The following is a 23,767-nucleotide window of genomic DNA, read 5'->3' on the forward strand; positions in this document are numbered from 1 at the left end:
ATTGCTAGTGTCGGATACGCGTCCGCATTTCTCTTTACAGCACAGCAAAAGAGCGCCTACGCGTATACGCAACCATATTTCCCCTGACCCAGCTACGTATCTGGTCACGGGTCTTGATGTACCTATGCTGACAGTCTGTCCCTAATATGTATGGTTGGTACTTCATTGTCTTTGATGTTAAGTGTACCTACCTACGCACCTTTTAGTATGAGGCATATGTTAGTTTGAGCTCAAGGTTGACACCATGTTATTATATCACAAAGAAGCGCTAGTTGCTGCTATACAGTATGACACAACAAGACGATCAGTTGCTTTCAACCCCAGACTCAAGAATGCCGTATTCATGCCGTATTCATGCCGTGTTCATGACGTGTGTTGCAGGTGCTAATAACCCTGCCTCAACCTTCATTTACAAGTAGTCCTATTTTAGGTGTCGATTCCTCTCTTCCTCTTCCTTTCCCCATTGCTCGACGAACGATCTGTAGGCTGTTTTTGTTCAGTGATTCCTGCGAGGGGAAAGACAAATGTCTCCATTGCATCACCTTCCGCATACCAAACCCCATTCACCCATCCGTAGCTGTAAAGGAAGCAACCTCGCTCCTGCCCATCCCCTTGATGTTCCAAGTCGGATGTCACGCCGACTTCCAAACTTGCCAATCGTTCCTTGTCATAAAAATTACGACCCTTGTCCCAGCTTGTGAAAACCTTCGCAAGCATAGGCTCTCCGTCGGGATTTATGTCAAGTGCATGCTCAGTCTTCCAACCATTTGGCTCCGGTTTGATGAAGATGGCAGCAGGTTCTGTATCTTGTGGCGCTGAAACTAGTCGCGCAAAGCGGAGCTCTCGTTTCTCGAGAAGAGCTTGGTAGAGTGCTAACATCATATCTAATACGTATGGTGTAGATGGCCGCACGTCCTTCGGCCGTGGTGGATGTTGATCGAGCACTAAGTGCCTGCGCATGTAATTGGCAAGCTTACTACCTGGCCACTGCTCCTCCAATCTCTGGATGACAAGGTCCAACGCTATATGTGCATTCTTATCGAGCTTTCTACCCCGAAACACGGGACCCTGACCTAAGTCCGACAAAGCGTCCCGGTCTGCTTCAGTTAAGCAAAGCGTGCTATGCTGTTTTGCTTGACCCTCCAATTGCTCCTGGGGAAATAAATCGAAAAGGTAGCCTTTTGTCTCAATACCACGAGATGTGATTTTCGGAGATTTGAGACGACAGCGGTCGACAAACCTCTGCTGAAGTTTCATGTTAGGGACAATGAAAGGGTGTCGGCATGCCGTTAGATAAGACCGTAAGGTGTACCGCATCAAGTTACTCTCGCTGGGGAGATACATTGAGTCATATTGCTCCCATGGTCTACTCGTCAAGATCTCCCCATTCATAAGTATAAGTGCAAGGAGAGCTACCGAGAGGCTGTATTTGCCTGGCTCATGTATGGTAGACCCTTCGGAAATGTTTATACGCTTGGTAAACCTCAGAGCGTTTGCGAGAATGGCAATCCTGTCCTCCTCGTTCTCCAATGACCGGGTACAAATGTCGTCCAGTACGCTGTTGGTAGTATTCAAAAAAGCTGGAGTCCTGAATTCGATATTTTGCCGTTTGATCTCACTGCCATCAGTACGACTATCGTTGCTACCACTTCGGGAGCGCAACGGATACTTGTCTTTAGGCGATATGAAGATTCTGTTCCAGATGTTATACTGCTTGAGCTTCCCTATAATATCAGTATTGGGCTGTCGCTGTCGTTCTTCAGGGCAAGCCAAGCAGAACAACGTCACGTTCTGTCGGAGATCCTTAAGATTGATCTGCAGCTCTCCAGTGATGTCCCCAAATTCGTAATCGTAGTTTACACGGCCATGTTTAGGGTATGGTATGAGCAAGACCATCCTGTCTGAAGCCAAATGGTCTTCCTGGAAGATCCAGCCGCGTGACCAGCGAGGATCACTGAGGATACGAAGAATAAGCGTCTGTACTGCCTTTATGTTGACTTCGGGTCTTAGTTTGGGGGAATCTTTATTCTTAGGATCAATGAAGAGGTGGCCCTGAAGCAGCTTTGACAGAAGGTCGATATCCTGTTGGTGTGCAAGGTCCACGGTAAGTAACCCCACCGAGCAGTTGCTGTCACCATAGACTACATCCATGATTTGAACTCCATGCTGCTTGTCTTCTGGCCACATACGCTCGTCTCCGGGCCTTTGGTATATACACTCTTTATCGATCCATAGCTTCGATACGTTGATGCTCTGTGCGAACCGAATCACCCGATCCATGTAGGAGTCAGGAAAACTACTCTTATGAGACTTCGCACCTGGTCTCTTGATCCGGTAGTCGAAAACCGGCGAGTTAGGGTCTTCGTAAAGAGCCTCGCGTTTAATTTCGGTCCACTTCCAGGAGACAGCAATATATGGAGTTTTGCCGTCATCGTCTTCGGGTTGCGTGACGGGTATTTCGCGCGAAGGGACCACTCGATCGTGCAACGGATCGCGGATCTGGGCTAAAGCGAAGCATCGATCTTGCTTCTTCTTTTCCACCTCTAAGTTGGGCACTTTTGATATATCCAAGAAGCGGAGGTTTGATACCCATTCTTCAGCTTTCTGACGATCAGCTTGGATGTGTTGGATCTCTAGCAACTGCTTGCGGAAAGCAGAGATGTCGCCATCGAAGATTTCGCCGAACGTCTTGCTAAGGTCATTTTTCATAGCGTAGGTAGGTAGAACGGAGCTCTGGAAATGAAGTTGAGCATGTGGATTGCTAGGATGAGACAAAAGGGGAAACGCGCCAAGCCGAAACGCGTAGTAGCGCGTCCTCACGTGGATTGTCTAGGTACGTCACCAGAAAAGTGCAAACATGGAATCGGGCTGTGGAGTGAAGGTACTCTGGAGAAGGCGTCTGACTGTAAAGATGAAACGATGTAGCACTGTCTATAGAGAACGTACGGTAACTCTTGATCAAGTGTGCCGGAGACATCTCGGTCTTACTTCAATGATGCAGAAGCGTTCAGGCCAGTTACATACACCACGGCACATGGCCAGTCGCTTGAACTGTTCAGATGCGTATATTTGTCGCACGAAGTATGGCACTGCGAATACTCATCGACTACCTTATGACATGCTGTCACTGCTCGTCTCAGTTAGGAATGGCTAAACTTTGTAGTAATTTTAGGCAAGAGATGCGAGTTCTGCAGGGCTGTCGATAAAGTTAGCGTCACATTCTTTCCACGTGCTCAGCCCCAAAGTGCCTCGGCATAATCGATTCAGGGTCTTGGCCCGCTCGCTCCATCACATGCTTCCCCCGGATTCACATCAAGGCTGCATGCATCATCATTGCTGTCACAAGCTTCCGAACGTCGTTATATACCCCACAGTCTTTGGCATTCGCGATCTGAGCCCAACAAACATCTTTAACTGAACCTACCTACACCTTTGTCTGAAGCATCGCCTCGAACCGCACCACCGTCCTAGCAACACATAGCCACCATGTCTCTCAAGAACGGTACGCACATGTGTGCTCCGCGACATTTCGAATCTGTTCAACTAACCATGTTAGACGACTTCCCCTCTTCCGCTGCCTTTGACGAGATCTCGCGAGCCCTCTCCGCTTCCGACGCCGACCGTAAAGACGCCGTCAAGAACGGCAAGGCCATCTTTGCGTTCACACTCAAGAACAAAGCCGGTACACAAGAGTCATGGTATATTGATCTGAAAGAGACTGGCACTGTTGGCAAGGGTACTGCGCCCGAGGGCAAGAAGGCTGGCACCACGCTGGTGTTGAGCGATGAGGACTTTGGAAAACTAGTCTCTGGTAATGCGAATGCGCAGAAACTCTTCATGAGTGGGAAGCTCAAGGTGAAAGGAAACATCATGGGCGCGACGAAATGTAAGTTTAGTTCTCATTTCTGCAGCGGAAAGATTTACTGACGTTTTCCAACCAGTGGAACCGGTTCTCAAGAAGGCGCAGACGAAGGCTAAGCTATAAGCTTGCACTTCAGATGGAGCACAGCCGCACTCAAATATCAATCGAAACACATAGCGCATTTATACCACAATATTGCAATTGTATATCTATTACTGAGTTCGATTGCCTTATCAGCTTTATCCGCCTTTGGCCATGCATCGTCCTTCCTGTCCGACGCTGCTACTGTAGCCGCACTAGAGCAACATCTGTTATTCATGAGACTTCTGCCGTACTTGGAATTTGATGCATTTGCAACTACTCTCCCTCACTACACGTGCATCGAGAAGTGTACTATCCTCAACGCCTTGCTCGTATAGAGAAACATGCAAACGCCTTCTGAGCATACTGGACCATAAACACAGTCCATAATTTGCAGCGAAGACGACGATGTCTCAAAATCATACAAGCACCGTGTTGCTCGCCAGAAGACGCACGTAGTATAGCATAGCTGGAGTTGAGGTAAGGAACAGAAGGAGATTGTCATTTAAAGATCGTCAGGCTGTGCTATGCTACTCGTATCATCGTGAAAAACCCCGTAAGCATGATTTCAGTGGTATAGTCGTAAAGGCCGTAAAGACGTAGAAGTCGTAATGAGCGTAGGAAAGACAAAATAAGAAAATAATGGAAAGAGTGAACAGGCCATAACCCCCAAATTCCAGGACAATGCCAAGAAAAGAGGCAAAGAGAGTGAACGCAAGAAACCATTCCCGATGGGTATCAACCGTGACGTCCCACAGCAAAACTCCCAAGTACCCAAACCAAAGGTATCGTACACCCGTAAAAACTTGAATAGCAACGTGAAGCTTACCTCACCATGACAGGTGAACTCCCCTTCCATGACGAAAGATGCAAAAAGCGCTTTCCCCCACCCCAAAAGCTATCTTTCTTCGACTGTCTTGGTCTTCCCAACCACCTGCTCAGCGCATGCTCCCTCCTCTCCTTGCCGCTCACTTCCTCAATCGCCTGTTCAACTTCCTCGAGTAATGGGCCCATGACCCTAGGTTCAGCATCAACAGGCGACAGCATGATGGGAACATCCATGACCTCTTCTTGATACTGTTTCCAGCTTTCGCTACCGGTGATGGTGGTCAGAGGTTCGAGAGCGAGATCCCAATCCCCTTCGCGTAATTTGACATCTTCAAAGTTGAATTCGCGCAGGCTGCGCTTGTGCTTTGTGATGAAGTCACTGATTTGTGCCGAGTCCATGAGCCCGTTTTCCAGTTCCATAACACGGAGGCGGGGGAACTTGAGAGGACGGGGACCATGGGTTTGGCCGCGGAGAGAGGGGTGAGTGCTTTCTTCTTGGCTAGGAAGCATGCAGGGTTCCCGGTCTAGGGATAAGGGAGAGGGTCCGCGCTCGCCTTTCCAGCGGAAGAAGAGCCGGGTTAGACCACGGGAGAGGGTTGAGAGGTAGGCATGTAAGATGCGTAGGTGTTCTACGGATTGGGCGCGTGTACGTGAGGAGCTTGAGGTGAAGGGTATACTTTCCATGCAGATTGAGAGGCGACGTATTTGAGACCAGCGCTTGGCCGAGGAGGGTGTGCTGCCGAAGCCGTGCATGGGGTGAAGGTACAAGAGGCCGCCAGGGTGGATTGGATGAAGGGAAAGGGCAGAGAGACTGTACAGTGGAGCGCGCTCGACGGCGATGCGAAGAGAGATGAGCGCATAGTCGACTACACCCCGTCGGTGTCGAAGTGAGCCGGTAGATCCTGGACACGAGACCTTGAGATGTGTGAGGTTGATCAGTTCAGAGAAGGCAGCGCAAAATGCAGGAACATTTGTTGCGGCATGGAAAAGCGGTGGATACTGCTTGATGAGTAGATCTTGCATCTCCCAGCTTCCATACTTGGGTGCCTTGTCCTTGGCCGGACCATGTTGCGGTATCTGAACTTGCGGCTCGTAGATGAATTGTTTCTCTGTGCCAGTGCAAGGATCAATGATGGGCGGCAGGCAGGTGTCTGGACCATGTGGCATGTGGAAGGTGAAAGTCTTGACGTGACGGCCTATCCTTGATAGCGCTTCGAGACGCGCAGGTTTCGAGAAGGTAGAGGTCTTGAATGTCACAGTCATCTTCTCGAAGAGTCGTGGGGCAGCTTTGGAGGAGAAGTCATGGCATACAAGGCGAAAGTTGGAGAGGTCCTCGGGCTCCATGTGGTCCAGTACATTGTCGCGGCAAGTATCGTTCAGCCAAAAGCGCAAGAAGACGGAGCTTGTTGAAAGGACCAAGTTGCAGATGGATCCGTTGGAACGAATTGCTTGATGAGATCAGTAGAGGCTCCGCGCATTGCGAAGGAGCGACTTACAGCGTCCATCTACGGTTGTCGCAGGCGTCAGTGGGATCTCTCCAAACAGTAGCTTGGAGCTTGCGCGCGACACGGTTGTCGCAGCGCTGGCATAACTGTTTTGGCTCTCAGATGAATGTGAGCGCTTCAGTGGCGGTGGCGAAGATCGCTGTGAGTACATGTCGTGATAGTCGCGTTGGTCGCATGCAATGGTGTTGTGTGGTACAGCAGGCGTGTCTTGTTCAAGGAATCAATCTCGTAGTAAATCTCAAGTAAATTGTAAAAGTCGGTTCAAACATGCAGCATTCGAGAGAGAAAAGCGAACCTCAGGAAACCAGAATCCAACAGGAACAGCCACGGACTCATAGCCAGCCGTATTTACCACAGCGTGGTGCATGGTCGCAAAGCGGGGCCCAACGCTACTACACGTGAGCTGCAAGTGTGAGTCAAACATTGTTCCCCTAGATGCCAACGAGCCGGCCACCGGATTCCCAACTCTTAACGCAAAGCAGCCGAAGAATTGATCGGAAAACGCGACCATCTCGCGGTGGGAGGACGTGTATATATGGTGTTGGACGCGACGATTCGACCAAGTGTCTGAGTGGGGCTGTAGCCTAGAGCCGGCTTGAAACATTTCACTCTCTCCAGCCAACCAGATGCTAGCATGCACGGGATAGTGTATGCGGCTCTTGCAGTAGTCTCGCATCGTGTCTGTGCCTTGGTCTTGGAACTTGTGGCTGGACACACACGACTGGCGGTCAGCTCTCCAGTCGCGTGCAGGGCTGTTGGCAATCCCGCAAGTCAGGCACGACGCGTCTATTAGTGCGCATAGTGGGCTCTGAACGTTGCTCTGGTGAGTCGCGATTCGAGGACCACAACAACAACAATTGCCGTGCTTGCATTGGTGCCGGCTATGCGCGTCTGTTTGAGCGTGTGCAAAATACCCCGCACCTGGATACACATGTTTGGGACGACTGCATCAAACATGATACTGATTGGATACTGAAAGCCCCCTATGTTTCCAGAAATGCTATTAGTAATTATACTCATTGAACAGAACAACATCCGGCCTCTTCTTCAGAAATGCTGCATTCCCCCGCTTCGGCTGCAATGCGCGTGCCTCTTTGTTTATTTGTTGCGGCCCAAACTCCCTCGATTACCAACAGCCCACATCGCCACTTCTTGACACATCTGGGCCGACCATCAACGCTTCAGCTTTGCCTATCATGCACCCTAAGAATATCCGCCGCGTCTTTATGTGAACAGCTTCACAACCACTAAGAGTACACGATTGCTAAGATATAATCTATCAAAACGAGCTCCCCTGTAGCACGACTTCTCATCGTCTCTTCTCATCGGAAAATCTTGGCGCGCCTTCGGGCACAGGAGGAGGCTGGTAACTGCCTCTGTACCCATTGATCGGAGGAAGATCCTGTCCAATTGCATCCTCGTAGCTCGGTGGGGCATCGTCATACGCAGGAGCATGCTGGGGTTGTATTGGCTGTCCAGAGAAGGCATTGGCACCATCAAAGCCTCCATGCGTTGGCGTCGTTGGAGTATGAGGACGAGGGGCCGCGTGGGGTGGCGGGGCAAGAGTTCCGGGCTTCTCTGCATTGAAACCAGCTTCCAAAAGAGCTTTGGGCGGAGCGATGCCTGAATAGACCTTGACTGGTAGTCTAAGTGGTAGAACGATGAGCTGATCTTCACCGTGCTTGTAGCTTCCATAACCGATGCCGACGCGTATCTCCAATTCGTAGAAACGCGCAAGGTTGCATGATGTGAAGCTGGGCGATACGGTGTTGGGCACCGGCTTTCCAGACCAGTACTCCGCATTGATGGGAACCTCCGTATCTACAGGGTCTTCCGGAGACCCAATTGGGATAGCCATATTACTGAAGGAGCACAATATCCAACTATTCGACTCCGTACGCGACACTTCGTGCGCACGTACCTTAGTGTATCCTATCAGCTCAATCTGGAGCATCTGTAGGTAAATGTTCTTTGTACGCGCGCTGACATTCTTCACGAGCAGTCTTAGTGGCACGTCTTGGTTGCTAGTAAGGATCGCAGGATTGGGCAATCGCGCATCGATCGCTACCCGAGGTGGTACACTGCCTGATGTCGGCGATGGCGGGATACTTCCCGTCGAGTTCTTTCTATCGAAGAAGCTCAGCCTTTTACCCGCTGCCACGCTCGGTGCATTCTCCAGAAACTCGTGTTGTCGCCTTGCATATGCCTCTCCGTCTGTCTTGTCTGGTCTCGGAGGTTCGATTGGGAGGAAAGTGAAGTTTGCTATCGCTCTCGGGTTCTCTTTGAAGAACTGTGGCCTATTCACTGTGACCTTGACATAGTATCGTATCTCGGCCTCCCCCGGGAAACCGCTTAGTGTAGGAGGAAGTGTCGCCTTGACGTGTTGTGTTGGTGTCTTTGCGAATTCGGGGATCGCGTTTGAGAAGGAAACATTAGAGATGGGATTGTTCGTCTGCTGACATTGCGTGTTCAGAGGCAGCTGCAAGCTCGATCAGCCATGAACAAAGTTCTCTACCTGTATTGTATCTCATACCTTGAACTGAAACGGATACTCAAAGGACCCAGCATTGATAGTGAAGGCCGCTTTCGAGTTCTGGGCGATGTCTTCGGGACGCACATTCGTCGGCCATACCACTTGTGTCTTGTACAAGAACTTGTGCACTTCTAGGACTGGTCTCTGCTTGTCTGGCCTGTTTGGATGTATGGGTGCCAGTAGCCTGGTCCTGCTCTCGCCTTCAAGCTTCACAACAATGCTGCTAATGTTGGTCGGATTCGGCACGCGCAAGAAGACCCTCCCTTGTATGACATCGAGATTGGTGTAGTGCTCGTGAGGATGCTCAAGCACTATGTTGACGATCATGTTAACGGTTCGCGCTCAGAATCTGTGGCTGGTATCTGGCTTCCAGGTCACACCTAGATAAACGGGTAGTCGCGAAGCTTGTGAAGGTAAGTTGACATCTAGTCAAGGATTAAGGTTGCGGCTGGGAGTAGAAGTACATTTTAGCGCAGAAAGTATGTCGGTGATGCAGCGGCTAAGCCAGGAGAACGCGTGTCATGTGGTGAGGGTGTTTGTGATGCGGGCTGCGCATCGCAAAAACGGATGCGCGCGGGGTTCTCCAGTTCCCCATCAGGCCAGGGTCTAATAACGTCATAACTAGATGCCAGACTGTTTCATGATATCAACCACCATAACACTTCCTGGCTCAATTTGATACGATATTTGAGGCTTTTCCATGAATTCACATCTTTTGCGTCTCCATCTAAGTATGAGTTTGCATGCCCAGCATGTCATACCCCCAATTCGGACACTTGGCTGTACACAGCCACGGCCATAGCCGCACTTCCGGGCTGAAACATGCCCCTGTCTTACATGAGCATGGTGTGACCAGGCCCAAACCTCCCCAAGATGAGGTTATTCAAAGCATGCCTTGCACACAGAATATACGCTGAATCCGAAAATTACATGTAAGACAATCAAGCCACGAGTGCTTTGCCGTCGAAATTGCTAGGCTTCGAATGGTTCAAAACTGATGGCTAGCTATTGTCGCATCTGGCAGAACTACAGGTCCTCCTTCGCTAGCATATCTGTAAACTTTATTAGAAATCAATTGTACATGGTTGGAAGGGTCATCACTGACCGCAGATATCAAGATAAAATGCAATAGCATTAAAACTGTTTTTTGTCAGCCTTGACTCAGACTAGGTTATGAATCGCGACTTCATACTTGCGCTTGCTACCTGTGAGCTCCCAAAAGAACCACTTAAGACGATTGGTCCAATTGATCAGGTCGAGATGGCTTACACCAATCAGAGTGCCTTTGTAATCGCCCCAGCGACTGGACTGGACACTATTGAGGTGCTTAGTTGGTATTGAGCATAATGAACGCGAGCTGTATACACACCTGACTAGTCCGTCGTTCACACCCTCTTTCTGTTTGATAATGGCATGCGAAGGTGCGAAGACGGACCATCGAGTCGGTTCGAGAGACGCACCATACGAGAAGTATCTGACATCTGGTATATCTGGCGTCTTGGGGTTGAAGCTGTTCTGCATGTACTCTTGCGTGAGTTGCGAGAAGGCACCAGTCTCAAAGCCAAAGTACTCCATAACACTGTAGACACGTTTGATCCGACGAGCTGGGAATGGTTTAGTGAATTTCTTCCAAGAATGTGTCCTTGACGTACGACCGATCGTCTGAAACATGTAGTCTGCAAAGGCAGAGCCCCTATGTGGAGTGGCTATAGTGGTCAAGGAAAGTATCTTAAAGTCGGTCGGTCGGAGCTGGCTAATCATGTAACGCGAATCGAGGCCTCTGCGCATGCTTAGTAGTCGTTGTGGTCAGGTGCAGATGATCATTACCCCTATGCAAAGGTCAGCCACTACGTATTACACCATGATAGTGTAGCTCGTACCATGCTATGTCTGCGAGCGATTAGCGAACTGTCACCAGTACGTTGTATTCCAGTCTCGTAACTTACGCGATAATGTTAACCTGTTTACCTTTTGCCTTGACCGCAATACTCTCAGCCAGTTTTGCAGACCGCGCCTCAATGCTTCCACTAGGCGGAACTGCAGCCACGATGACCTCAATGCCCTTGTGCGCCAGTGCGTCTGTTATGCCGCGCCAGTATTGTATGCCCGGTATAAACTGCCCGGCGATTCGTAGTTCATCGAAGCCTAGTAAACCGTGGGCAAGGACTATGGTGTGTTTCTACGAGTGTCAGGAGCTGCGGTTTGGAAAGGAGTACGTCGCATACAGGCGTATCTACAGAACTTTAGCTGTTGTCATGATATGGGTGCGAATTTGGCGTGGATGTACCGTATTTCTCGCGCATCACGGCAAACTCATCTACGATCTCGCGACCAAAGTCTGAGATGCGCGGGTCTTCTTTGCGCCATTGCGAGCTGCTAAATTGGCGAGCCGTGTATATCGGTGAGTTTCGAAATGGCGTGGCTTTGTTCGCAGACGAGCGAGTCGTCACTCGAGCACAAATTCGTATCATTGGGTGTAGCGCATTGTGTTGCGGTTTGGAGGCGCGTTGAGACTCAGACTACAAAGTTCCACAGCGGTGACGTAGGCCTGACCTCGGGAAGCTAGCGACGATCCATCGACGTGGGCCAGGGTCCGCAACGAGAGAGATGTAGATGCATGTCATGGATCGAGATGTGAGCCTGCCTTGGATTTCCCTGGCAGATAAAAGCAGAGATTCATACGTATGATACGACAAGCGCAGTAGAAGGGGAATATGTTCAGAATCTAATAGTGTCTGCAACTCAACGGTGCTAGTAAGACCTAGATGCATTTGAAAACCTGATAACCGTCTTGACTAGCAAAGCTTAGGAAGTATGCATGCTGAATTTGATTACATCCACCGTACTTGCGGTAAATCGCCTGTTGCTTGTATTTCGAGGTGGTACATCGACCTTGGCTGTCTTAGGTCCATCAAAGGTCATGTACAAGGAACGCTCTTCGCCATAGGTCTCTCCCGTATCTCACTCGTCTGACTCTGTTCTCCATCCAAATTCACCATGTCGGCGCTCTAATCCTGCTTGCCTGGTGGCTTGGGGTGCGCATTTACGACTGCTTCGATAAGTTGATCGACAACCTTGCTGCCGGACTTGTTGCCAATCTCGTCAATCTCCTTGACCTTGGCATCTGTGTCTTTCTTCGCATCTTCTTCAGCCTTCTGGTTGCCTGAGCTGTGCTGCGCCATAGTCAGCCTTGAACGTCCGTTACGTATACAGAGCATCATGTCCACCAACACACCTCCTTTTCGAACTTCTGGTACTCAGACTCCTTCTCTTTTCTGTAGTCCTCGATCTCCTTCTGTGCTTCGCTTCGGGCGTCCTTGACTCGCTTGGTACGGTCTGGATAGGTTAGAGCGCTGCTTCAGCAGGGCATGACGGGCGTTGATTACATTCTCTGGCTGTTGAGAAGTTAGCAGCTGCGTCCGCACAGCAGTTTGGAACGCGAAATACCTTGCTGGACAATCTTCTGAGCTTCGCGCTCGGCCTAGGTGCTATGTGAGCTATGCGGAGGTTGAACTGGGCTGCGCTGCCTTACGTCGAGCAGGGTCTGGATACCCTGGGAGTTTTGGGCGGACTGTTGCTGTCAGCGAAGATTCCAGCCTACAGCTACATGTAGACTCGCCATCTTGAGTATGGTATCGTGGGGATGTTGGTTATCACAGGGTTGAGTTGCGGAGAGGCATGATGCAGCCGTGGACTTGGCGGCAGGTGCTCCAAGGCCCAAGCTCCTTCCCGCCATGGTCCCGCTCCAATTTACACAAGGCTCTTTCACCTACCTCGACATCACTCCACGATCCCCACCATGTCTCGAGCGTCTCAGATTACCCTGGCGACTACATGTGTCACAGCGATTGGCACCGTCGCGTTTGTGCATTGGTCGCAAAAGGCCGATAAGGCAGTGAGTGTTCTAGAGTCGACATGGTCAGGCAACTATATCTGACTTGTAGCAGGCAATGCACATGGGCGTCATCCGCGATTTCGAACAGCAGCGAATCAAGCGCGAGCGACAGGCAGACTTTGAGATGCAGAGAGAACTGGAGAAGGAATATCTGAAATATCAGACAGTGTCGGATGGAGGCCCCGCCGAACCACCACATCAAGGGCGATGATACCCCGAGTAAACCATATCCGCTGTACAAAGGCCGGTGAACAGTGGGCACCTTGCCACAACAGACTTGCTATCCGCAGTCGCGGTCACGAAGCCTGAGGCTTACCACGTGCCCTGGCTGCGCCACCCGTTGAACCCAGACCAAGGGACCGGCGTATACACAGCCTCGCGAGCATAAACGGCTCGAGGCCTGGCTATTTGGTTGGCATGTGGAGTAAACAACATATCGGCACACGCGAACAAATCAGCATCATTCGTGGGAAAGCTTATTTGGAACGGGGGTTAGTCGTGTCGGATAGCCAAGTCGCTTGGACGCACAACAAGAAGTTATGTGAGAGAGAGACGGTCAAGCGGAAGAAAGAAGCAAGGTCGTGGAACCAAATATCCAACAATCACAAAGCGTCGTTTACTTTTCAGGCGCCCTGCGTTGTAGCACATCATGTTCTGTCACAATTGCCAAGACTTCCACTCCGGTCCCTGTTGTCAATTCTGCCACGATGCTGCCCGTTTTCCGTTATCAGGTCGTGCCAACAAAGCGCCATGTGCTTCGATACTAAGACATTCAGCGTACAAGATCCGTTATTATTTGTGCCCAATGCTGCATGCAGCGGCAATACATAAGATTGCGCTCTTGGCGTTTACTGTTTCCGCGCTATACGTCTAATGCGCCCGAGCACATATGCGCACCAATGACGGTGTTTTATGGCAGTGATTCATAGCGATTACAATGCCTCTCACTAACAAACAACATCGAGGCGCAATCGGATATTCGGCTGAGCTTGCTCCTCTGGTTTGTTGGTTCCTCGTCCTGTGATGCGTTTGGCCACACATCTGGTTCGGAAAGCATTCTAGCGCCTCGGCAGATCAGCGACCATGAGGTCATCTTCCCCGAGTAATTCGATACGCTTGATCGTTTCGCACGTCATGAATATTGGACAACGAAAGATTCTCCGGGGGGAGGCTCAAGTTGTGGTCCACAGTGAGCAGGTATCCAACTTCGGTCTGGCAACTTGTGCAGTCCTGCGCTTGTTCTAGCAGATTAACGGCGCTTCTGCGGCACCTGCTCACCGTCGCCCAAAGAGCAACACAGTTCAGCCACAAAAGATCCATACAATTTAGCCCATAGATTGGTAGGATCGCCGGCAGCTTGTCAGGCACCCAATTCAAATTACAAGGTTAGCCTTAACTGGCAGGGTGGCGGGTCCCAACTGACCAAGCTTTACCCTTTGCCCCAGGCTTTCTTTCATGACGCAGGGCAGTGCAACCCATGTCTCTGACCGGCGTAACCTTAAAGACCCACGCCTGCCTCTTCGCAAAGTCGTACATTGATCCAACCCTATACCTAGCAAGTTGCTACACAATCACAGAGCAAACTTCTTACGCTCTTCTCTCGCATACTCCACTACCACCATAACATCCTTGTAACTCTCTCGGTATTACCTCGACCCGACACTTGGCGTCGTGCATTACATCCGCGACCCTCTCGTATCACCCTCACACATCAACTTCACCATGAAGTTCTCACAGTTCCTCACCGGCCTCGTTGCCGCACAGGCAATCAGCGCCGCATCGATACCGGAATCAAACGCCCTCAATGTCCTCGAAGACCGACGAGTTGTCCCTGCCTCTGAACTTGTCTCACCAGACCATACCCTAGAGCGTCGCAAAGGAGGAGGAGGACGAGGAGGGGGAAGCAGTGGTGGCAGCAGCAGCGGAGGCGGTCGCTCAGGTGGGAGCAGCGGAGGCGGCACCCCCGGACGTACATCGTCAACCTCGAATGCTGGTGGTTCCACAAGTGCAGGCTCAGGTCGACCGCGCACTTTCGCTGGCGGACGGTATTACGGCGGCGGCGCTGCAACACCCTACACCGCTGGTTCACGGACGCCCAAGGGACTCATTGCCGGTGCCCTGCTCCTGCCTGCTACTATGCTGCTCATCATGCCCGGTCTGTGGTTGTACAGCACCTATCCCTACCATTACAACAATCCCTACCGCTTCTACAATCAGTCCGCCACCAACGACGACAACGACAACAACAATAACAACGACCGCCGCGAATTATGGGTCCGTCAAACCCAGGGCCGCAACGAGTCTCTCCCTGTCATGTGTGTGTGCGAGGAGGGCTTTGTATGTGGTTGCGACGAGAACGATGATCAGCAGTATCTCAACGACCTTGTTGGCAATGGCAGCTATGCTGCGCTCAACAAGACTCTTGTCACCGTCTCAGATGTCAACGGTACCAAGACTCTTGTTCTCAACGGTACTCTTGAAAAGGGTACTACTGCGCCTGGTGGCTCTGATGATGACAGCGCAGCTATCAACTTGAAGGTTGGAAAGTACGCTGGGTACTATGCCCTTGGCATGATGGTGTTTGCTGGTGTCCTCATGTAAAGACACCTCAACACTTGGCTTCGTCGTTTGGAGATGTATAATATTATGATGCTACGACTGCTTAGAAGAACACTGAGGCGCTTGGAGATTTTTGTTTTTGCTTTGGAGGATCCTGTTTTCAAAGAGATAGTTGATCCTGTTGGCACTAGAGGATGATTTGGTGATACCCTCAAGTCTATTTCTTTGTTGGTATCCATCGGCTTTTAGGATTTCATTTATACGTTACCAATCCATACTAAAGATTTACCTATTACTTTATTTGCACCATATTGACATGGCGATTCCACTTTGTGCTTTGGCGTCAGCTTATCTAAATGTAAAGCCATAAGTATAGCTACAGTACATGTATATCTTGTCTAAGCTATCTGGGAATGAATATGCTCCATTCGTAGCCGCCCTTGGCTCACTGAGAATGCCGGTTCGCTTATACCAAACGCAGGAATTCCGGTCAAGACCGTGCCGCCTCGTCGCAGATCCACATGTTGTTGCGCTTTTGTGGCACCAACATGTGGGGTACCACTGCAGCAAACACATCCGGAGATAAAGAGAAGGCGGTGTATGCCATCTATGGACGAGCCTAGGTGTGATCTGGCACTCAACATCATCGGTATTTCTGTCGGACATCTGGGGGAATCGTCGAGCATATCGTTTGCCCTATTTCCGGTGAGTGGTAACTAGGCAGTGCCGACATCGTTATAGGACCCGAGACAGTCGCCCGGTCCCAGATCTATGGAAGGGGTGGGCGAGATTGTGCGTGGGGTATTTGGCTTGATGCAAGTCAGCTGACGCGGGGTCGAAGCGGTGAAGTAGACTATCGTGTAATTGCTACTTGGGAACATATGAAGCGATAGTCGGCCTAAACAGGCAGTGCTCGCTTGCCCATGCAGAGGTTTCTGCAGGATATGATAGGACTACGAAGCGCGGGTATATATCGGTGGTAAGGCTGCTCTGTCAGCTTCGTGGCGCTTGCAATATAGCATCTTCATTCCTTGGCTAACCTATCTCATGATCGATGCTGTGTTTTCTTCACTCCAGTTATGACAAACTAAAGTGTGCGCGTACGCGCGTCATCATGAGTTTGTTGGAGTTTAAGGCCGAGGAAAAGGGACACCCGACGCAGTGCGTCGCATTCCGGTCTGTTGCTATATTTTGGCTGGCACCTAGAGGTAGACACGATTACATGCGAAGGTTGCAGATGCGGCCGGTATAGTGTTTGCTCTCCGGAATTATTTTGTGGTGCTGCCTATTGCCCTTGGCCCAGCTGGATTGTGGTTGTGCTCGTCGGGCTTCCCAAAGATGAAGTCACTGCTCGATTGTACGCACCATTACGACGAAACACAACAGCCTTGGTTGATTCAAGGGTCAAGCCAAGTATTGTTACACCATCACAGTCTTCTGATGAGACCAGACGCAGAAAGGGGGCCAAATGCTCTGGTAGATTGCGGGCCTAAAGTGTTCGTTCGCTGGAACAAGTAATCCTATTATGTGGCGGGTGTGACACCCACACTCTCTCGAAACGATCCCAACCATGCGAGAGAAAGCTGTGGTTGTGGTCGTGAAAGACGTGACCGGTGGTCGGAGATGCAATCGTGGTAGGGCTGCGTGAGACATGTTGACCGCCACCACGTGTTTCCAGGAAACGGGAGGATGCATAGGGCTGCATGACTGTCGAACGTTGCAGGTCAGCCTCGAGCCGCGTACCAGAGCCGGCAGCAGGGTATTCAGTCCCAACAGGGGACCTGGCGCACGCGCGCACCAACCAAAAGATTGCCGTTGGATCGACCAGACTGTTTGGATAAACTTATGACGCGAGCGAGGTATCTTGAAGCTGTCCGCATCTGATTATTTTGGCGGTGTGCTTGATCCTGGACGCAATTGAGGGGCCTTTGCATGGTCGACAGATGCAGAAAGTTACTCAGTAAGTGGTCGCGACCAATAGTGGAAGCGAACAAATAGCTATTTCGAAATATCGACGGTAGCGCTGGTGCGTCAACGTGTAGGTCTCCAGGCAGCACTCAGCTGGTCAGCCTGAAGCTCCAGGCAGTTCCACAGGCCCATGCAGTTCGACAGGATGATGGTGAAAACGGATAGCTCGCGCAGCCATGTAAAGTCATCGACTGTGCAATTAGATGGCTTGGGTCCATTGAGAGGTGATCAATGGGGAAGGGCGGAAGGACCAAGAATACCTCATGCTGCCAATTGCCCCACAACGGAATCCCATTGGAGCGATACTCCCTGCACGTGCCCTCCACCCCCAACCTCGACGTCCACGTCGTCGTACTCGCGTTCTTCTTCGCACAATAGACCTTCAGATCGGTAACAGCGCCCGGTAGGCGCAACGGGCCAACCGAGTACCTTCCAGCGAAAGCGCCGTGGTCCGCGAAGAGGCCCGAGCCTGAGTAATCGACGTCAGAAAAGTCACTGCCCCTCCGTGTCCACCGAGCCATCACTATATCAGGAAGCGTGGCTGAACCCAGCCAGCTGTCAGATACGATTAGATTCACGCAGGTATCGTGACACCTACTTTGCTAACGTCCGCACCGATTTGCGCATGAGCTATTGTGCAGTATCATGGCACGCTCACATGGTCCGCGCGCTACAGGGGTTTTGCATCCCCGGTTAGCTCCCTCCGCGCAAAGACTTGTTATGCATCTTTGCTCTGCTGCGTGCCTTGTCCATAGCTCTACTGATGTGCTCAGCGATCAGGGCATATTACATGGTACCAACCAGAGACCAATCAGAACATGTTACGCACCATCTACGGCAGCTAAAGAGCCTCCAAGAAGCCAACTACGAACCCCTGCCGAGTATCAGGACCATGCCTCTTTTACTATCGTCGACAAGCTAACGGCCGCAATGGCTGTGTTGGTTACCTCTGAGAATCCCATCTTAGCAGCGGCCGGCTGACTGTGCACTCATCCCTACACTTGGTCCCCGTTGCCTGACGGACCTGCGGATAGTCAACGATGCCTACCGAATGTGGCCCACACTAGCCTATGCGTTCTGACTGTCTTCACTCCCGTTGGTATATATGCTACGGCTTGTCAGGTTGAGTCAGGATTCATCACTACACGTCTCATTCCACGCCTGTCACATTTCTCTACTGCTTCATATCGTTGCATTCAAGCTATATCAAATATTTACAATCTCTCTACCACCTTTTTACTATCGGACACCAACACACACACACACACACACACACACACACACACACACACACACACGCACACACACGAGTACCCGTCAACATGTGCTACCAAGTCATTGAACGCTATTCAGTCTGCCGATGCTTGTACTACAAACACGCAATTGATCCATGCGCCGCTCATGGTCAACGGGGACATGGTATCCAAGAGAAGACGGTTCTTGTCGGCTACGCTTGCAGTACTCATAGCAACCATCGACCTCAAGCCTACCATACAGGCGTCCTACCAGACTCCGGTTACGGAAGCGGTGGATACTCTCCGGCATACCTACGATAAACCCACGGAGCTGTGTATGGAGACTCTCATTCAGCTGCGAAGACTGGACTATGGCCTTTCTCATAACGCCTACTTGCTCATCACTACGCACTTTATCTTCCTGAGCTGGTTCCTCTGTGCTGTCAATTCAGCAATTTTACGTTCGCACCTTTTCACAATTTCGAAAATATACGCATTACCATGGAGTTCAAGTGGTCTCGGGTTTGTTATGATGGGCTACATGCATGGAAGACGGAAGTAACGGATGGCGGCGTTTGTTTCGGTCCACATTGTACGATCACGAGGACTTGGGAGTTACGAATATTCCCATCTCCGGTAGAACTGGGAGTAGTGTTATCAGTCTAGATCATTTGATCTTCTTACTCACCGTTCGTAGCGTTAATCTTCAACATCTTTGTGCTATTTTTACGAACACGTTTGAGTCTGCCTTGCGCAAGGCGCCACAGCAATGAAGCCTATTCTTCCAAGACGGAGAATCTTGCCCCACTTTTCTCCCATACTTTTATCTGACTCAACCCGACAAGATGGTATACTCTTAGCTCAATTCGTGTCCAGGTGCTGGAGTGAAGCATCGTAGCGTGTTGAAGAGTTCAGTGCGACGTCATCTTCGCCAAGGGGACCCACTTTTAGCGGGTTGCTACTTTACCGCTTCTTCACCTTACAAACCTCCCAGTACATACCCAATACTCACCATATCCGTCGGTGTGAGAACCGCCACTCTCCGTTCCACTCATCATCGCATCATACTTCTCTGCACTATCACAGATCTCGACCATACTCCGACCACACTGCAGGTCGACTCATACTCCGGCCGTTTCCGACGTCGCCGGTGAACAACATTCGGCACCTACGATCTCGGCGGTTCGGCTGATTGCGCCACAGTCTTTCGGAATCCTTACGACCCCGTGGATACGATGCGCCTCGTCATGGCTCTACGAGGGCCGTTGCTTCCGCTGCAAGCTCACGAATCCAAGCTGTAATCGACCACGCGTAGCTTCGGGCGCAGGGCGAAGAGGTCACGTTTCCATATTCAGGGATACCGCGACTGCCGCTGGAGAAATTTAGTTCTTTCATTTTCGTATCTGCGGCTTGCGTGGCTATCCTACGGTCATAGCTTGAGAGCTAGGCATCCATTGCTTCTTGCCATCGGTTGGCCAGATTCTCCCTGCGCTCTCATCTGCTCACTAGACTCGGAACATATCGAAGTTGTACCCTTGACGATACTCGATGTTTCTAGCACGTCGGTGTATCGATCAGATTTGGAGGAGCCCATTGTTCAAACTGGAGCGAACAAGATATTCACTAAGACTACCCGTACTTGGATTATTGTTATGCCTAGTCTGTTTAACCAGGGCTCTCTGTTTCAAGCTAATATTCCAAGTTAGGCTTCCATGATACTTCGAGAACCCTTGGCGCATCTCTTGCTTCATTCGCTGGCCTATAAAAATTGAATCCGGATCGTTACATTCTAGATCTAGTAATACATGCGTCCCAGCCGAAGGCTTCCCGAACGGTCGCTGCCGGGACCCTCATTCACCCTTGTGGGCCGCTCGTAAAGACGCTGGGTGTTCAGCCGTTGTATCCACAACGGCAAGACGGGTCGTGGGCCCATGGTCGGCCAGAATTTACCGTCACCGATATGCTGGTGCTCCAAAGGACCCCTGCATTAGCTCAAAGTTCAAAGGAGATTCTACGGATGAGAAGTCGATTCAGTAAATTTGATTGGACATCGGACAAATACTTTGACAGGCGATGGCAATGCTTACATTGCCTCATCTAGATATGAAGCGTTCCTGTATCTTCATTCGTTCAGGTTTGCCCTGTCGTTCATAGTCTCATCAAGCCAGTGCAGGTTTTGGTTACCGACTCAGCAGTACTCTAAATCGCACAGCGTAAAACAAGAAACACATCCTAGACGGCCACAGGATAAGACATGTCAATTGGCTGGACCAAGCTATCAAGAAGATATCAGGAACCTCGGCAAATTAGTCGTTGGAGCCACTCCAATCATATGCCCTAAAGCCAATCGGCTTGACATTAGGATCCCGCCTTACGTGAGCCTACCCATAGAAGTGTTCTCACTAGTGTACACTTCCATTTCCACCACTAGCACTATCAGTACCTTGTCCTGCATCGCAAAATCACAGCCTCAATGTGAATTTGTTGCCGTCAAACGTATAGTAATGCTTAGTGCTTAGCGGGTATCCTTATTGGGGCGGGTGGAATCCGACTAGTCTTAATTATCCTGGCGTGATACCGAATCCAGATCTGGCGATGCAGCTGGGTGGAGGCCGATGATGGGCTGAGATGTCTCACACTAGGATTGTGGAATGCCTTGCAGCGAGGTGGGGTCATGTGCTCTAAACATGTCGGATGGGTTGCATTCGTCTCGCTTACGTATTCGTATCATACTGCGCTGATAGCGATTGTTGTTTCCATTTTGAGACGATGGACATGGTTATTCTCTGGGTTGAATCTATTAGTGAAAAGGTACCCTAGATCAGAGAACTGTGGACGCCATGACCACCTCAGATAACCTGATCACAGTTGTGAAAAAGTTCGTTTTAATTAAGCTGTCCCATAGAAACCAAGACCAATGTCCAGGCTATGCATGCTTATCGACTTTCGAAAGCTATCAAGTGAACCAGTGTGTACATCTTTAGGATAGGTTTTGATCCTCAGCGCACAACTCTGAAAAGACGAACTTTTTTGTACCATTATCTGTGACGCATCGATGTAGGATGACGGCACGACTTCACTACTCTCAAACCGGGTGATCACTCATGAAAAGTATCTCGAATGCTAGGGTATCTTTTCCGCGCACGAGCCCATGCGAATTTGTAGATTCAATAAACTATAGTGTTCCTACATGAGCGTGCATTGGCACAATGTGGACATCAGCGTCGTGATGGTCCTTGATCAGCTTGTTAAGCTATTGTCATAAGGTGCAGGCAGTTGCCTCGTCATACCCATCCGTAAACCCATGGGAAGCCCCAGTACCAGCAGCAATAACCCGTCATAAATACCCAAAAGAGCGGAAGACCAGCCTGCAAATACGAGGCTGATTGTCGTTGATAGACAAGGTAAGAAAGAAGATTCGTAATCATAATATGCACAGAAGAAAAATGTTGAAAATGACGCAACGGCACACTGCAAAGAAGAATGTAGGGGTGCAGGTGACGACGTCGGCACAATGGTATCCAGATAGACACCGGGATGCACTTAGGTGCGGATGACGACACCCTGGCGGCGGGTGGTCTTCTCCTCGTACACGTACTCGTCCTCAGAGGAGCAGTCAGATGAATCGTCGGAGTATCCGCAGCGAGCTCCGCCACAGTCGAGTTTGACACGGTCACCAGCGCGCGTAATGCCGTAGCGCTGTGACATGAAGTTAGCGTATGTCTTAAGTGCATTCTGTACAGTCACAGCTTACCTCACAAGTGCAGCATGAGCTACCAGAGCTCACACTGGATGGGCTGGAGCTGTTTGTGGAGCGGCTAGTGAGCGAGGGAACATCGGAGCCTTCGTCAGAGTCGTAGTCTGATTCGTCGGACGACTCTGCGATTTGCTGCTTGGCGAAGCGGCGGTTGAGGTCCTCAAGTGTTGTCTTGTCGTACTGAGTGTTGATAACCTGGCGCGTCTCGTGTGGGCGTTGTGGCTTTGGTGCGACGATACGCTCTGGGCTAAGGCCGCGGCCCTTGGGAATGGAAGCGGTCGAGACGCGGCGTGATTTGCGGTCTGAGCTGGATGTAGTTGTCTTTGAGGTCGATTTGGCAGCCGGGATATCGATGATGTTAAGCTTGCGGCCAGTTGTGGGCTCGGTGGTGTGATCCTTGGCGGGGTCGTGCGAGACGTGGTAGCCGTCGATGATGTACTGGGTAATTGTAAGCTTCCAGCTTATCGCATGATACATGAGATTGAATACGTACGTAGTACCAGTAACGCTGTCCCTGCTTCAGAGTCTGTCCTTGGAACTTGAATGATCCGACCCAGCCACCGGACTTCTTGGGATCCTTGGAAAGTGGGAGCTGACCCTGATAGCCATCCCAGGAACCGAGCAAGTGCACGGTTTTGCAGTTGGAGGAGGTGCGGAGAGTGAAATTGAGCTGGATAGCGGCCATTGTGATTTTATTTCTTTCTTTCTGTTTTAAAGATTGATATTATGATGTAATCGTTTCTTTCAATTCGTCCAATGCCAAACTAATGGATAGACGTCAAGATTGCTGATGAAGCTGTGTGTGTTGAGAGTTTCGTCGAGGTTTGCGAGTATTGCGTTGTCGTTGTGAGTTTGAAAGTTCGTTTCGAGCAAGTAGAACTGTGTATTACGTTGAAGTGGACCGGCCACAAAGAATTGGATTACTGTAAAAAAGGGTGGGTATAAAGGTCGACGATGGAGTAGTGATTATTAGATGGCACCAGGCCTGGGGAGAGAGTAGAGAGGGAGAAGGGGAGGGGTAAAAAGAATAGACAAAAGACGAACACAACAGCTCTGAACTTGACACACTTGCTGAAGAAAAAAAGACGAGATGTGAGCGGCTCCAGGCCTACTTATCTATAGACACTGCATCGCACAGCTGCTGAGCGACAATTGGGCGTTAGCGAGGGGCTGGCAAACCGGCGTATTGCACTACGCTGCCTATGGGCCAGGTCCCGCAGCTCCCGGTAGCGATTGATTACCTGGGCTGCGTACACACGCCATGTTCGCAGGGTGCAAGCTGGTAGCGGGTGTGGAGAGCAGTCTATCGAATGTACGGCGAGCGCTTGATGGTGAAGTGGGAGTGGTGGGCGGCCTTGTCGTGTGTAGCCGGGCGTCTTGCTTCTGTGCCCTCATTCGTTGATGCGGGCGGGGAATACATAAGTGGGCCGTCACGCAGCGCACTGGCTTGGGGTGAAAACACCAAACCAATGAGAGGCAGAAGCCGGGTGAGCCATGTGATGTCGGGATGTGCAAGGTGCAGATAAGTTTCTGTCACACTGCAG

The 23,767-nt window shown here is 50.6% G+C and overlaps 10 protein-coding genes across 10 annotated transcripts; 4 read left to right on the forward strand and 6 right to left on the reverse strand.

Moving 5' to 3' along the window:
- Window positions 1–275: 275 nt before the first annotated feature.
- Window positions 276–2,911, reverse strand: CC77DRAFT_1024548 (hypothetical protein). The gene has a single exon (XM_018525895.1). It carries the CDS (start codon window positions 2,707–2,709, stop codon window positions 427–429), a length of 2,283 nt encoding a protein of 760 aa, XP_018381539.1. The 5' UTR covers window positions 2,710–2,911; the 3' UTR covers window positions 276–426.
- A 469-nt stretch (window positions 2,912–3,380) lies between these two features.
- CC77DRAFT_1043782 (sterol-binding-like protein) lies at window positions 3,381–4,211 on the forward strand. The gene is made up of 3 exons (XM_018527330.1): window positions 3,381–3,502; window positions 3,557–3,886; window positions 3,942–4,211. Exons 1-3 carry the CDS (start codon window positions 3,487–3,489, stop codon window positions 3,983–3,985), a joined length of 390 nt encoding a protein of 129 aa, XP_018381540.1. The 5' UTR covers window positions 3,381–3,486; the 3' UTR covers window positions 3,986–4,211.
- A 212-nt stretch (window positions 4,212–4,423) lies between these two features.
- On the reverse strand, window positions 4,424–6,837 carry CC77DRAFT_998423 (hypothetical protein). The gene is made up of 2 exons (XM_018536534.1): window positions 6,268–6,837; window positions 4,424–6,219 (listed from the first exon to the last, which is right to left on the reverse strand). The coding sequence occupies exons 1-2, from the start codon at window positions 6,425–6,427 to the stop codon at window positions 4,769–4,771; spliced, it is 1,611 nt and encodes a 536-aa protein (XP_018381541.1). The 5' UTR covers window positions 6,428–6,837; the 3' UTR covers window positions 4,424–4,768.
- A 315-nt stretch (window positions 6,838–7,152) lies between these two features.
- Window positions 7,153–9,397, reverse strand: CC77DRAFT_1043784 (hypothetical protein). Its single transcript, XM_018527331.1, has 2 exons — window positions 8,810–9,397; window positions 7,153–8,755 (listed from the first exon to the last, which is right to left on the reverse strand). Exons 1-2 carry the CDS (start codon window positions 9,134–9,136, stop codon window positions 7,586–7,588), a joined length of 1,497 nt encoding a protein of 498 aa, XP_018381542.1. The 5' UTR covers window positions 9,137–9,397; the 3' UTR covers window positions 7,153–7,585.
- Window positions 9,398–9,459: 62 nt separating this feature from the next.
- Window positions 9,460–11,280, reverse strand: CC77DRAFT_972364 (alpha/beta-hydrolase; the record flags this gene model as incomplete). The annotated part of the gene is made up of 8 exons (XM_018535857.1): window positions 9,460–9,861; window positions 9,915–9,949; window positions 10,002–10,124; window positions 10,179–10,413; window positions 10,462–10,589; window positions 10,756–10,988; window positions 11,035–11,042; window positions 11,097–11,280. 8 exons carry the CDS (start codon window positions 11,278–11,280, stop codon window positions 9,836–9,838), a joined length of 972 nt encoding a protein of 323 aa, XP_018381543.1. The 3' UTR covers window positions 9,460–9,835.
- Window positions 11,281–11,817: 537 nt separating this feature from the next.
- Window positions 11,818–12,431, reverse strand: CC77DRAFT_1065686 (H+-ATPase G subunit; the record flags this gene model as incomplete). Its single annotated transcript, XM_018528834.1, has 6 exons — window positions 11,818–11,982; window positions 12,045–12,145; window positions 12,196–12,204; window positions 12,257–12,290; window positions 12,342–12,380; window positions 12,411–12,431. 6 exons carry the CDS (start codon window positions 12,429–12,431, stop codon window positions 11,818–11,820), a joined length of 369 nt encoding a protein of 122 aa, XP_018381544.1.
- Window positions 12,432–12,608: 177 nt separating this feature from the next.
- Window positions 12,609–12,915, forward strand: CC77DRAFT_945595 (hypothetical protein; the record flags this gene model as incomplete). Its single annotated transcript, XM_018535028.1, has 2 exons — window positions 12,609–12,704; window positions 12,757–12,915. The coding sequence occupies 2 exons, from the start codon at window positions 12,609–12,611 to the stop codon at window positions 12,913–12,915; spliced, it is 255 nt and encodes an 84-aa protein (XP_018381545.1).
- A 1,340-nt stretch (window positions 12,916–14,255) lies between these two features.
- Window positions 14,256–15,686, forward strand: CC77DRAFT_1024554 (hypothetical protein). The gene has a single exon (XM_018525896.1). It carries the CDS (start codon window positions 14,427–14,429, stop codon window positions 15,303–15,305), a length of 879 nt encoding a protein of 292 aa, XP_018381546.1. The 5' UTR covers window positions 14,256–14,426; the 3' UTR covers window positions 15,306–15,686.
- A 2,867-nt stretch (window positions 15,687–18,553) lies between these two features.
- Window positions 18,554–18,769, forward strand: CC77DRAFT_900807 (hypothetical protein; the record flags this gene model as incomplete). Its single annotated transcript, XM_018533577.1, has 1 exon — window positions 18,554–18,769. A coding segment is annotated over one exon (216 nt), but the record flags the coding sequence as incomplete, so codon positions are not given.
- Window positions 18,770–21,551: 2,782 nt separating this feature from the next.
- Window positions 21,552–23,248, reverse strand: CC77DRAFT_1024559 (hypothetical protein). Its single transcript, XM_018525897.1, has 3 exons — window positions 22,717–23,248; window positions 22,221–22,661; window positions 21,552–22,165 (listed from the first exon to the last, which is right to left on the reverse strand). The coding sequence occupies exons 1-3, from the start codon at window positions 22,906–22,908 to the stop codon at window positions 22,010–22,012; spliced, it is 789 nt and encodes a 262-aa protein (XP_018381548.1). The 5' UTR covers window positions 22,909–23,248; the 3' UTR covers window positions 21,552–22,009.
- Window positions 23,249–23,767: the final 519 nt, after the last annotated feature.

This window comes from Alternaria alternata (genome assembly GCF_001642055.1).
Source record: "Alternaria alternata strain SRC1lrK2f unplaced genomic scaffold CC77scaffold_23, whole genome shotgun sequence".
NCBI lineage: Eukaryota > Fungi > Ascomycota > Dothideomycetes > Pleosporales > Pleosporaceae > Alternaria > Alternaria alternata.